The 13072-nt window shown below is 40.8% G+C and overlaps 1 protein-coding gene across 1 annotated transcript in view; it reads left to right on the plus strand.

Annotated features, from left to right (window-relative positions):
* OTOGL (otogelin like) overlaps positions 1-13072 on the plus strand; it is a 135739-nt gene that overhangs the window by 90466 nt on the left and 32201 nt on the right. Inside the window, exons 38-42 of the mRNA XM_050934069.1 lie at positions 776-918; positions 3788-3811; positions 3935-4027; positions 5069-5258; positions 10109-10323. Coding sequence (XP_050790026.1) covers positions 776-918; positions 3788-3811; positions 3935-4027; positions 5069-5258; positions 10109-10323 — 665 coding nt within the window. The remainder of the gene's footprint in view (positions 1-775; positions 919-3787; positions 3812-3934; positions 4028-5068; positions 5259-10108; positions 10324-13072) is intronic.

Here is a 13072-nt window from a genome sequence, read left to right on the forward strand (position 1 = left end):
AATCAAATGTCTCAGGTTAGTTCTACCAACAAATTAGAATGAGACCTTTTGATTTGGGGAATGTCAGAACATTCTGACTGAAAATATTGAAATGAAGCATTTTAACATTTCTATATTGAAATTTCTCTTCCATGAAAAATGTTAGAATATCAGCTTTTTTCCCAAAAGAACAACATTGAAATATCAGAATTTCCTGCAGGACGGAAATTCCAAATTTCACTCAACTCTATTTGGAACTTTAGGCCTTGACCTCAATAGATATGTCATTTAATTTAAAGAGTGTTGCATCAGGCCCTAATTCTGGCAATAGACCTTCCAATTTTATTTTATTTTTTTTAGGGTATAGCAAAGGTGAGTATTAAAATATAGATAGTCACAAAGATGTATGACATTCTTGAGACCTCCATGTTGCAGCCACTGACTTTTCAGTTGTAGAAGAATAATTGAGTCTCCCTTTTGACCCATGGAACAGACCCTCATTTCATGTAAATTGTCATAGTGCCATTCACTTCAACAGAGCGATGACAATTTGCAACGGCTGAGGATCTGTCCCTGTATCCAGCACACTCCTTAACTAGCCAGAGTAGTTGCTGTTGAACAACATAAGGTACTCCCTTCTCCTCTTGGCTCAATGTGCTGTGCACAGCAATTCCAGCTAACAGTGGTGGGTTTTTGTTTTTACAGAAGCGGCAATTGTTGCCAAAAATAGAAGATTTAAAGAAATTTGTAGTGTTCAGTTTTGTGGTACCCTCATTAACTGTCCGTTCTTTTTTAGGTCAATGCTCTGTACTATCTGAACTGAGCATTATTACGTTTGATGGAAATAACATAGCCCTCTATAATATGGCTTCCTACATTTTAGTGAAGCTCCCAGAAGAAATAATTGTTGCTCATATTGAGAAGTGTCCCACTAATCAGGTAAGATGTTTGCATGCTATCACTTCCTCAATACTCTTAGTAATGTTGAATTCTTTTGATATGTGTGTGCAAAGGCACAACGTGAATTAACATCCAGTTAACAGTGTTAGCCATTTTAGAAATTGCAAGTTATTTATATTTCAAAACACGTTCTATTGTACCTCTTGGGAAATGAAACAGACCTCAGGGTAACTAGTAATTGTTGTATTTGTTATAAGAAAATGAAACTGTAGTTTTCTTTCTTATTGTCAGATATTCAACTGGGTGGGCTAGATCCTCAAAGATTAAATCAGCATAGTTCAATTGAAGTGGTGAAGGGAAGTGCAAATTATATATCCCCTTCCACTAGCCTGTAGCAGTTGTAACCTAGGGGAATTCAGTCCCATGAGAGGAAAGCAAGAGATGCCCATATCACTGGCTTCCTCCAGGGATTTTGCTTGTGATGCTAGATTCAAGTTGCAGCAGGATCTCCACAACAGTCCTCCTGGGGCAGCGAATGCCTGAGTGATATGCTTAAAGCCTCCACCTTCCCTCACACTTCTGGAACTGCACTGGCTGGGTGCGGGTGTTGGGGGACTTGTACCAATGCTACCTCTCTCAGGGTTGACTTTCTGCAAGGCTGGTGAAACTTGGTAAAACTCATAGCGGAATTAAGATCATTGTGTGGGTGGTTTGTGTAAGAGGGAGAGTCACAACATATTTGATTATATTAAAATGAGTTTCACAAGAAAAAATACTCCAGATCACATTTTATCATAAATAAATTGAGGCTCAATCTTGCAATCCTTATCCTTAGACAATAAATGCCTACAGTACACTGTAGTAATGGTCCAGGGTCCCAGTCCTTCATTGAGATAGACCTTGTGGAACCCTGGTCCTGTATGGCTGATTTCAATGGGAGTGCAAGGGGCAAATGGGCAAAATCCACATGGGCTACATTAGCAAATATTTTGTAGGATTGGGACCCAAACCACTAAATTTTATGATATTACTACAGCACTGTTTTAGGTGATTACTGTAATTTGATAAGGGGTCCCAGTTACTGTGTGGTTACTTTTAGGTGCCTCTCAAGTGTAGCCCTCACACGACAAGCCTGGCATCCCACACCTCACTCTGGGTAGAAACACATGGTCACCCAGCCTGGGGGTGCTGATCCTCCTCACATAGTGGGTGGTGGGCTTCTTCCTAGTGGACAGAGTGGGATTCTCGGCATCTGGGCTTGTGCTTGCTCAGCCTAGTCCTGCACCTCAGTCCTTACACTGCCATTCTATTGCCCAGCCTCCTGCACACACCCCCAGCAACTCAGAGCCTGCACCCCCTGAGACTCCCAACAATCCCTATGCGCCCTAGTCCTCCTCCCTGTGCCTTCCTGGGTGAGTTCATTGCTGTTGGGCTTGTAGCTCTCTGGTGGCAACTCCTCCACTAGAACCTGGATACAGTGGAGTTGAAGCATGGCCGCAGAGTGGCTGGGGCATGGGCGGTCTCAGAGTGGCAGGTGACGGCTGGGCACTGACATGGAGCCAGGCAGGTCGCTGTGCTTGTGATTGAAGTCCCATCAGCATCTGTGGTGCCATCAGGAGCATCTCTGAACCATGGCAGTGACCTTTCCTGCACTGAGCAGCTGGGTAGGGGGGCAAGAGCACTTTACTGGCATCCTGGCTGGGAGTCACTTCCTGCTTCAGGTAGCCCTGGTAGGGGGTCCCCCTGCCCACTGGCAGCACTGCCAGGCTCATCCACCATTACATTACTGTTCCCTGTGGAGGGTACTGGGGCAAGTCTACAGAAATCTTGCCCTCAGAAATCAGTTGCTCTCATCAACTGTCTAATCTGTATATAACTAGAGCAGCCTCTAGGTTAAAGTGACTCAAAAACAGCTTCTTCAAAACAAAGCATTATTTATCATTCACCCAAAGGTGCAAAGCACACAGAGTGAAGGATAAAAAAAAAGGCCTATGTGCATATTTACTTTTATCTTACTCTTAACTGATTTTTCCTTGCCATCCTTGTGTGTTTCAGCTAGCCCAGTTACCTCCACCTTTGAGCCCTTGCTGCAGTTTCGACTTCTCACTCTGGCCATTTCTACACTACAGCCACTGCAGTGGCACAGCTGCAGAGTTACAGCTGTGCCACTGTGGTGCTGTAGCGTAGAGGCTTTTTACATTGATGGAAGGCTATTTTCCACTGATGTAGTTAATCCTTCTTTCTGAGAGGCATTGACATAGCCACATGTACACCAGGGCTTAGGTTGACGTAACTACAATGCCCAGGATATGAAATTTTTTACAGCCCTGAGCGATGTAGCTAGGCTGATCTAAATTTTGAAGTGTAGACGAGGCCTAACTCTCTGTGTCTCTTTGCCAGTCTGTCTGATCTCACTGACACACCCTAGGCAGCCTCTGGCCACATACTCAACCTCCCACCCCTTTTCTAGGCCTGGGGTCCTGTAACAGTTAAGTGTTCCCATTGAGATCTCTCTTCTCAGCCTTGGCAAAATAGCTGTGTCACCAGGGTTGGGACCGAGGAGTTGTCTCTTCACTACTGTGAAACTGGCAATTGTGTCTGAGTGTTGGAATGCTCTTTATCTAGGTCGTGGTGTTGTCTTTCCTGCTTGATTCCCCTAACTGGCCATTTGGCTCTAACTCCATAGTAAATAAGTAAACACACAGAAGCATGCACCATATTAATAAACATATGCTTTGGAACTAACAGGGAAGTATATGTTCCCATGTTTAGTGAAAGTTTAGCTAGCATTCAGATAGCAGGAGAAGGACCCTCAGTGTTGAAAATGACTAATAATTTGTCATAGCAAAACAGGAGGAATGTTACTAATATCCCTGCATTTCTAATCTACTTTTAAAATGTTTTTCAGAGTGCAAATTCAATAAGAAAACTAGTGAGTATTTTGTTAATTTTTAAGTATACCACTTGTTATTTACTTCTTGTATATGCTAAAATAAATACTATCTGTAATATTCACCCATCCCCCAAACTCTTATTTTGGCATTTTTCTTACAAGGTTTCACCTGGAGGCACTTCAGGGCTCTGTTTTAAGAAATTAAATGTAACAACACTTACAAATAAAGTACTCATCAACCGCTTGGCAAGAAAGGTGAGAATAACTGTTAATATTCAGCATATGTGTATTTAAAGGGTAATTTCTACAGCGTTATTCTGTTCTAGAATGCAGTAAACCAGTCTTTACAGTTTATGAAGTGTAGGAACAGGGTTACTCCTGTGGTACAGCTCCAGCCTCTCCTTGTTTTACTACAAGAGGAACAACAGTATTTTATAATTTTTTTTTGTATAAAATATGCTGTTGGCCTTCCCAGTTATTCCTCTTTCATGAATGATTTAGAGAAAAACAATCAGAAACTTTGAATCTACCAATTTCTTCCCCCTCTTCTTTTATTCTTGATCTCCTACGGCACTGAGGTCAGCTGCCTCTCCTATTTATTGCTGGAAGTGGTGTTTGTCATTCTCTAGATAGCATAGTTCCTAAGCATGGTTTTAGGGGACACGGTGGTGATGGAATTACAGTCTTTCAGATGGATATTGAACTAAGACCGTAAGCAAAGCTGTGAGACTCTTTTGTGATGAAACCTCAAACCAAGAAAAATGTATTAGTTTTTGGTTGGTTTATAAAACCAATATTTGGCCCAATTTCACAGACTTTTGAAGAAGCACCAGGGATTTGATCATGTTGGTGGAAGCTCTGCAAAACACGTTCATAAAAGATGTTCAAAATGGAACCAAAATGAGAACTGTTCCTAGACTTGTTGAGTTTCTGATCTCCAGTTCTACGTTTAATCCATTATCTCCCTGTTAGTCAATAATAAGTAAAAAAAGGGAAAAAATGAAGAAAGCAGGATGAGTTTCTTATTTGGGCAGTTGGGTATGGGATCAAGCAAGATTTCCTGTCTTCATAATTACAAAAGATTCTTCCTTCATCATTTTCTCTCATTGCCTACTTTCTTTGCAATTATAGGAGATGGAGGTTGATTAGAAATGACATGATTTGCACACCCTGACTACCTCTAACAAATGTGATGGAAACAATCTAAAACAATAAAATACAAATGGTATTTGCTATTTCATTAAGTGTGTTTCTGGAATTCTGCTGTTCATTACAAAATATATTTGGTTTATTTAGGTAGTAGTGGATTCTGTAATTCAACCTTTACCTTTCTCAAAACATGGACTGTGTATTCAGGATACTGGTGCCATGTACGTCATTAACACACCTGCTGGCATTAGCATTAAGTGGGCTCATGTTACAGGCATTATAGATATACAATATGGCTTACATTCTAACACATCTACCAAGACAGAAGGACTTTGTGGTAAGATTATCTTCTCTATTAATCTTTGTTTGTATTATATTTTTTTCACTAAAGTTTTTTATTTTTTAGTCTTCTCTCACTTAAAAGTTGTAAGATACCTACTTCTTAATGCTGCTGCCAATCAAGATTTATCAGCTGTTATCTGTTGTCTTAAAGTCCTTCTGATATGAAACTCTCATTAATTTTAATGAAAATTCTACCTGATCTGGGCTCCCAGGATTGGATCCATAATCTATCAATGAACGTTACTTGTGTTTCAAAGCACCTGTTTAAATAATATCAGGGTAAATAATTATTCACTACATTTTATGTATTTATCTCTATTTGACGTGCACCCATCAAAAGCACTGGCTGCATGCAAAAATATTAATGAAATCCACTGAACAAAAGGAGCCAAATTTTGTGCTCGGAAGAAACCGCCAAGGAATGAGTTGAGGTGGGGGCAGTGCATTCAGTGGGCTTTGCAAAGGGATACTAATTCCTGAAGGGCTTTCTGCCCCATCCACTGTAAAGGAAGAAATGGTCTAGCCCTGGGATGATCGGAGCAATTACCAAATCTGTGGGTTTGGCTAAGGAGCTGTTTCCCTTGTAGACACAGGCCTGCTATGGTTCCTTAATCCACAACTGTTTTTGCTTAGGGACAGCAAAAACAGTGGTTTTCAGTCGTCAGAATGAAAAAATATAGGAAAAAAGAGCTATGCAAGGGGAGAAAAATAACCATGGTAAAACTATCTGTGCCTCATGAGGTACTGAGTGCATCCCTAAATTGATGTCTTACTATGCTCTTCGACATAAGAGGCACATCAACAGATTTAATAGGGAAGAAAACAAAAAATAAAGATTCATAACTAATGTGACATATAAAATTGTTATTGATTTGATACAGCAACTCGACCGTATAACACATTTAATTTGGATATAACTTCTGCAGAGTGTAATGAATATTGATGTGGAAGCACATAAACACAACAGCTACTGAGAAATATTTATTAAAACTGGGATACTGTGGTTAAAGCAAAAGTGTTCTAAGAGTGAGGACACTCTGTTCCTCAATCTCTGGAGCACTGATAATTAACAGTTGCTAGTGCAGAAAATTGCAGGAACAGTCTTGAATAATATAGCTTTTCTTTCTTTCTTTCTTTTTTCAATTCTTATTTTCCGATTTGGAGTCACAGATTAGTTTTAAAAGCTTTTCTCTTCCCTTTAGCTCTTTGTAGTCAAATTCAAAGGACAAGATAACATTATTATCCTAAGTGTAAAGAGGTATTTTAATTTTTGTATAAATACTGCTCAATACTAGTCACAATGTAATTTAACAATTACTGCTCTATACAAATAAAATTCACGAGTTAAACTTCAAATTATTTTATTATTTTTAAAAGAATTAATTTCAAAATAACAGGTCAATGTTAATTCCAACAGATAAAATCTATAGCCTAAGCCAGTGGCAGTGAGTTATGGGCCTGTGCTGCCCAGGCTCCAGGAATATTCAGGGCCCCCACGCACCTGCCCCAGAGCGTCTCCCAGCCCTGCCTGCCACCTCCCAGGCAATTTAAAGGGGCCCAGTGGTCCCTGCCCACCCTGCCATCACCGGCAGCGCAGCAGGGCTAGGGTGGCTTCCTGCCCGCCCTCGCTTTGTGCCACTTCCAAAAGTATCCAGCACGTCCCTGCACCTTGGAGGATGTGTGTGTGTCTCTGAGCACTGCCCCTCCCTGGGTGCCAGCTCTGCAGCTCCCATTGGCCAGGAACTGTGGCCAATGGGAGTTGCATGGGTGGTGCCTGCAGGCAGTGGCACAGAGAGACACCCCTTCCCCGCCCTCCTACCTAGGAGCTGCTGCCAGAGAGGTGTGCAGTTCGCTTTCAGGCGCTTCCCAAGATAAGTGCCGCTCCCCTCACCCTCTCCCGTACCCCAATGCCATGCCCTAGCCCAGACCCTGCCCCCGGCCCCCTTTCTGCACCTCACTGCTGATCCCAGCCCAGAGCCTGCACCCCACACCCAAACTCCCTCCCAGAGTCCACCTTCCGCACCCTCTCCTGCACCCAAACTCCTTCCCAGAGCCTGCCCCCTCCTGCACCCAACCCTCTGCCCCAGCCCACACCCTGTACCCAAACTCCCTCCCAGAGCCTGACCCCTCACCTCTCCTGTACCCAAACTCTCTCTCAGAGCCTGAATCCCATCCTGCACCCAAACTCCCTTCTAGACCCTTAGGCAGGTGTCTGTGTGTGTGTGTGCGTGTGTGTGTGAGGAGGGGACTTGGACCCATTCTGGGCACCACCAGAAAGTATACAAACCTGCTGCTCCATGTCTAAGCAAATCAAGTACTTAAAGCCAAAAGCTCACCCATGGGCTGAGAAGAGCAAAAAGCTGTAAATCCAGGGGAGATGGGAAGTGCTGGCTTTGATGCATGCTTTCCTTTCTTTCAGTCCCATGAAAACCTCCTGTAGGAGTGCATGATGATATGGATTCATGACTTGGGAGGGAGAGGGTTGAAGACAGATGGCCCAGTAATCCGCCACACCCCACACTCTGATTCTTCCAAGCATCAATCAATTTCAGCATTGATTAGTGTGGGTACCCCTTCATGATGTGACCTGTGTCCCCATAGGTAGGCAGTGACAGTAGGGGATACCATATCACAAACCTTACTGCCATGGTGGTTGATGTGGTGGTGCTGAGTGGTCAGGGTCAAGAAAGGTGTTATAGGGAACTCTGTTACCTGAAGGAAAGAATATGTGAAATCCTGGTTTCTCTGCAGTCAATGACAAAACTCCTGGGAATATCACCCTATAAATCCAAACTTATGAAATTTATGGTGTGGAAATATTCTACATAGTGGGTAATTTGGACTACGTTTATCATCAACATACATGCATGTTAAATCAGATTTTAAATGAGACTTTGGTGTTTAAATTGTATGAAGCAAAATTTGTAGAGTTTGACAATGAAATCATCCAGCTACTGTAATTGCACCATAATTACAAATTTGTTTTACATACAGACACATCAGAAAGATCTCAAGACACAAATCATGCCTACCAGGACTTTAAAAATACATAAACACAAATTAAAAGTTCATAATGACTCAAGAAGAAATTAAAAGGTGCTCTATGGCCTGGGAAGAAAAGGAAACAAAACAATTAGATAATAATAAAAAAGACCTAGGAACCCCAGCTGCCCGTTCCCCAAACAAAAATATTCAGTGTCACCTTGGCTGTACAGAGTTCTGCTGCTTATTTGCTAAATCAAACTCCATCCATAAAGATTCGAATTCTACCATTTTATTGTTGACTTTGTATAATATAGATTTATAGGAAGATAGTGATTTCTAAATACTTGTCTTTGAGTATGGAAATTGCATCTGTTGTCTCTCCATACAATAGCAAATTCATAAGAGAATAGGGAACATTAATTTTTAAAATATGCTAGATGCATCTTTCTGCACTGAGAAATCAAGTAATACCAAGTATTTGTGGTAAAGAGGGTAATTTATTCAATTTTGTTTTAAATTACTTTTGATAACTATAGTGTTTAGAAATGTTGAGATAAATCCAAATACTATGCCAGATTATGAGCTCTTTCCTGCCCAAGGTGCGTGCCACAGTTCAGGGCACCTGTGTTTCCCCTTAGTGGTACAGCAAGAGCTCTCATTCTCAAGCTTCTGGATTACCTGGCCGTCGCCTGTCTTGGGTGCAGACATCCATCTGTCTCCCTTCTGAGTGGGGTATCTGCAGGCTGGACAGTACCCTGCATTATTCCCAGCAAGAGACTCTGCCTAAGCAAGCCTGCTTACTTTATATTCAGAGAGTTTACAGTGTACCTGTCCACACTTCTAAGTTACCACATAGCACTTCCTATTGCAAGCCTTGTTTATTCTTAGTGTAAAAACACAGAAAAACATATTAAAACAATAGAAGAACCTATACACATGCTAATAAGATTAGCAGAGATTCTGCCCCCTCCCAATGCCTGTCTTCCATATGGGTTCTGGCAAGTGAGTCTTCAAACCTTCCCAAAGGGGTCTCTTGTGGTGACAAGTTCATAAGAGCCTCAGATCAGAACTAGCACACTCATGATATATTTAGTTCACCCTTTATGTAGTTTAAGGGTCTTTGATCTGGGATTGCCAGGAGCAGGTAATTAGCAACAATTGGTTTCTCTCTCCAGCTTCAAAAGCATGGATCTGAAGTGAGTATTTGCATTTCCCTCACCCCCAACTATTTCCTAGGAAATCCACTTTATATTTATTGTCCCAAAGTGTGCTTTGAAGTTCCTCATATCTCTCAGAGATTGCATTAATCCTGTCTTCCTGCTAAAAAAAAGTTCCATGCAATCCCAGAATAGTACATATTTGCATTTTTAAAACAATGAACTCCAAAGATGTTAAACTTAATTCAAGAAGATTTGTCCGGGATATTGCAGTCTATCACAGTGAGTTGTTATTTGCATAAGCACTCTTATTTAAATTAATAATTGGACTTGTGGAATTAGGTCCTACTCAATGTGAGTAAGGGTGTCAGAATCTGGCACAATCTGAGTGAGTTTGCCATTCTGCCTGTGATATATATTAGTACCCGTTATTTTCAATTAATCCACATCTGAGAAAGTTTTTAATTGAACTGTATGATCTGTCTGTCTAGCTAAAATATTGTTGATGTGACAGTGTGCCCAATAAAAATTAAAACCATACTAATGAAATTCTAACTTTTGAAAATGCAATAGGCTATTGCAAATAAAATTGTTTACAAACGAATTTGCTCCATTGTTAACATTACTTTATCCTTTGCACTTTTCTTTAATTGAAGAACAAATGTGCTATATTTATTCACTAAATATGACACACTGTTTTAAGGTGTGTGTAATGGAGACCCAGTTGATGACCTCAAGATGCAAAATAGGACTATAATTACAGATCTGGAAGAAATTGAAGCATTTATTAAAAGTTGGGAAATTGAGAAATCAGTTGATGTAACAACCAGGAGGCCAGTTAGAAATTGTACTGAAGATAACTGCACTTACTGTATGGAGCTGTTAAACAGAAGAGTTTTTGTTCCATGTCACAAAAAAGTAAGTACAAAGAAATAGGCAGTTCCAAGTCTAAATTAATAAAATTTATAATAAAAATATAATGTATAATACTTATTTTTACATTTCACTTGCTTCCAATGTTTAGTGAAGGGACTGACAGAATTAATTCCTCCTCCATGTTGCTCATGGGTAACCTCAGATGGTCTCCTTACCTGCAAATCTCTGAGGGCTTTTCTTCACTGCTTTGTTAGCTTGAGCTGTACCTCAGGTTTTGCCCCAATCCAACTCCTGTCCATCCACACACATATTTAGCTTGAGCTAATTGGTGGTGCTTTAAGCTCTAGGTAACCAGCCTTGGAGGGAGCGATGGGGGAGTAGATGAGGAAGTGTTGAAGTCCAAGTGCTGCAGAAGCTTGAGCTAGTAATGCAGTGGGGATGAGGAGTTACAACTCCTCATCAGCTGCCTGTATAGCTTCAGCATGATTATTCTGTCTGGAACTAGCCTGGCTCGAATAGAGTAACTTGAGTGTACTAATTTGATCTAACAATACAGTGAGAACACGCTGTGAACGTGTGGATCCTCGAAGTACCATGCCATAGTTGAAAAGAACATATAAAAGGTAGAGATTCCACAGCAACAGCCTAACACTGAAGTATTGTTCAGAAAGGGTAATGTTTAGTACATGATCAAGAAGCATGTTGCTCGGAGTGAAGGCCTAATGGTTCTAATAAATGTAATAGCATCCAGTTCAGACTTACAGAAGTATCTGAGCCACATAGACATTAACCTAGTCACTCCTACGCTTGTGATATCCTTACAGAGTGTTTATTTTCAGTACTTTTAGTAATTACATAGTTCAGTACATCAGCTGCCACTAGAGGTAGCTGGTACAATAAAGGCAGAGTAGGCATGGTTTGCAGGGGAAGAGAAATGAGAAAATAAGTTTATGAGGAGAAGAAATATGATTGTACAATCTTGCTCACTCCCAAGGGCTTGCCTATATGGTGCACCAGAAGGGTGTAAATCGTAGAGCACTCTAAAGTGCTGCTCTTTACCTGCTCCATGCGGAAGTGACTGGTAACTGCTGATGGGGGAGGAGGGGATGCACAATTTAAAGGTTCTGGTGGTATGCAGCAGCGTTCAGGGCAGTCATTCAAAAGGCAAAGGAGTTTTGATTTCTAGAGCAAGTTTTGATGTAATAGAATCATAGAACTGGAAGGGACCTCAAGAGGTCATCTAGTCCAGTCCCCTGCACTCATGGCAGGACTAAGTATTATCTAGACCATCCCTGACAGATGTTTTTTCAATCTGCTCTTAAAAATTCCCAATGATGGAGATTCCACAACATCCCTAGGCAATTTATTCCAGTGCTTAACCACCCTGACAGTTAAGAAGTTTTTCCTAATGTCCAACCTAAACTGCCTTTGCTTCAATTTAAGCCCATTGCTTCTTGTCCTATCCTCAGAGGTTAAGAACAACAATTTTTCTCGCTCCTCCTTGTAACAACCTTTTATGTACTTGAAAACTGTTATCATGTCCCCTTTGTTCTAAAAGAGAGCTACACATGAAGAAACTCTGGATTGCTCTGACATAGTCTATCAATTTGAGGAACAGAGATATTTGCAAACCGATCAGTTGATATGATCTTTTAGAGCTCTTGTGATAATATCAGCATTCAATAAGTATGTCAGGAATCCATTCTAATTTAACCACATAAAATTATTTCCCCCCTCTATTTGAATCTGCTCTCTCTTCTGGCTTTACAGGGAGACTTTGGCTGTCTTGGGCATCAGAAATATCATGCCAACCCTCCTGGTAGTTATGATGTCTCTTCTGAACAAATTGGAGAAAGTCTAAGGAAAAGCAAAAAAAAAATTATTAAAGGTCTAGAAAAACATGACCCTGAGAAAAGATTGAAAAAATTGGGTTTGTTTGGTCTGGAGAAGAGAAGACTGAGAGGGGATGTAACAGTTTCAACTACATAAAAGGTAGTTTTAAGGAGAAGGGAGAAAAATTGTTCTCCTTAATCTGAGGATAAAACAAGAAGCAATGGGCTTAAATTGCAGCAAAGGGGAATATTTAGAATATTAGAATACATTAGGCTGGATATTACAAAAAACTTCCTAACTGTCCGGGTAGTTAAACACTGGAATAAATTGCCCAGGGAGGTTGTGGAATCTCTGTCATTGGAGATTTAAAGATCAGGTTAGACAAACACCTGTCAGGATCTAGATAATACTTAGTCCTGCCATGAGTACAGGAGACTGGATTAGATGACCTCTTGAGGTCCTTTCCAGTCCTACAATTCTAAGATTCACAGTTCAGGTTTAATTATGTGATGGACCAATTCAGAACTCCAAATCCCAATACTCTTGTGAAGTGGCTTAGGTTTGGATCTGAAGTTTAGGTATTTGAATTTGGATTGAAGCTTCACAACTGACCCACTTTTGTTATTAAGATTACAAGATACAAGTGTGACTTTCCAGTTCTTATTATTCACTATAATATATTTTGACATTAAGATTCCAATCCAGCAAACTCTTTAGCATATCCTCAGTTATAAGCATGTGATTAGTCCCACTGAAATCAAGAGAACTGCTCAAGTGCTGGATTTAAGCACATTTAAGTACTCTGCTGGATTAGAGCCTTTAGGAAAAAAATGAAATAAAATATTATTGTCACAGTTTCAGTGGAACTGCACTTGTATTCCTCCTGGCCCCCAGTGCCCCCGGGCTCTACTGCCTCTCCTTTCCTACATTGCCCTGAGCTCCCTTCTGCATCCTTGCA

Source organism: Gopherus flavomarginatus, chromosome 1 (genome assembly GCF_025201925.1).
Source record: "Gopherus flavomarginatus isolate rGopFla2 chromosome 1, rGopFla2.mat.asm, whole genome shotgun sequence".
NCBI classification, from domain to species: domain Eukaryota; kingdom Metazoa; phylum Chordata; order Testudines; family Testudinidae; genus Gopherus; species Gopherus flavomarginatus.